Source organism: Rhagoletis zephyria, unplaced genomic scaffold (assembly GCF_001687245.7).
Source record: "Rhagoletis zephyria isolate East Lansing unplaced genomic scaffold, Rhagoletis_zephyria_1.1 Rzeph_scaffold_00183, whole genome shotgun sequence".
NCBI classification, from domain to species: Eukaryota; Metazoa; Arthropoda; class Insecta; order Diptera; family Tephritidae; genus Rhagoletis; species Rhagoletis zephyria.
In genome coordinates this window covers 24,296-25,005 of record NW_016157267.1, presented here as the reverse complement: position 1 = coordinate 25,005, position 710 = coordinate 24,296, and the positions used below count along the sequence as shown (strand labels likewise).

General features: G+C 33.5%; 1 protein-coding gene across 1 annotated transcript in view; it reads left to right on the top strand.

The window, feature by feature from the left end:
- Positions 1-190, top strand: part of Cubn2 (Cubilin 2) — a 364,924-nt gene extending 364,734 nt beyond the window's left edge. Inside the window, exon 22 of the mRNA XM_017609025.1 lies at positions 183-190. Within this exon, the coding sequence (XP_017464514.1) occupies positions 183-190 (8 nt within the window). The remainder of the gene's footprint in view (positions 1-182) is intronic.
- Positions 191-710: the final 520 nt, after the last annotated feature.

Here is a 710-nt window from a genome sequence, read left to right as displayed (position 1 = left end):
AGAAAAAATTTGCTGAAAGTTTCCAAAAGCCAATAAAGATTATTTATTCGTTAATTATGTGGTAAATGTTTATAGCGGAAAGTTATTTCTAAAGTGGGCAAACTTCCTAATGGTTTAAGAAAGATTTTCATTTCTTTCTTTTTTTTTTGATAACATGTGTAAATTTATACTATGCCTTACAGGAGGGTGATTCAGGAAAAGTGGTTATTTTTCAAGGTGAGATAAATGAAGGTAAGCAGTTGCTCTGATGCTATCAACGTTTTTTCTCTAAAGCAGGCATTTCTACCCCCACCCTTTTTGTTGGTATTTAAAAAAACCCACTTCTGAGTCTTGATTTTGAGTTTTTGTTTTTTAATAAAGATTTTCCTTCGACAAGCGATCTTTAAAATGTATTAGTAAAACAACCGGATCCACTTTAGAATAAGTCTAAGTTTTAGTCATTTTACCTTAAATTTCAAAAATTGAAGCCTGAAGAACGAACAGAAGATATTGACCAATTCGAAGCGGATTTTGCAGGTGTATTTCTAGTAAGTGTAGGCCACTTTTCCCGGGTAGCCGTTTCTGATCCAAGAAAAATTTGTTAAAATGACCCACCCTAATGTACATTCATACGTATGTGCATATTTCTGCCAAATACTACGCACATGCATACATATCTACAACTCAGCGTACATACATACATACATATGCACGTGTGTACATAATCACGC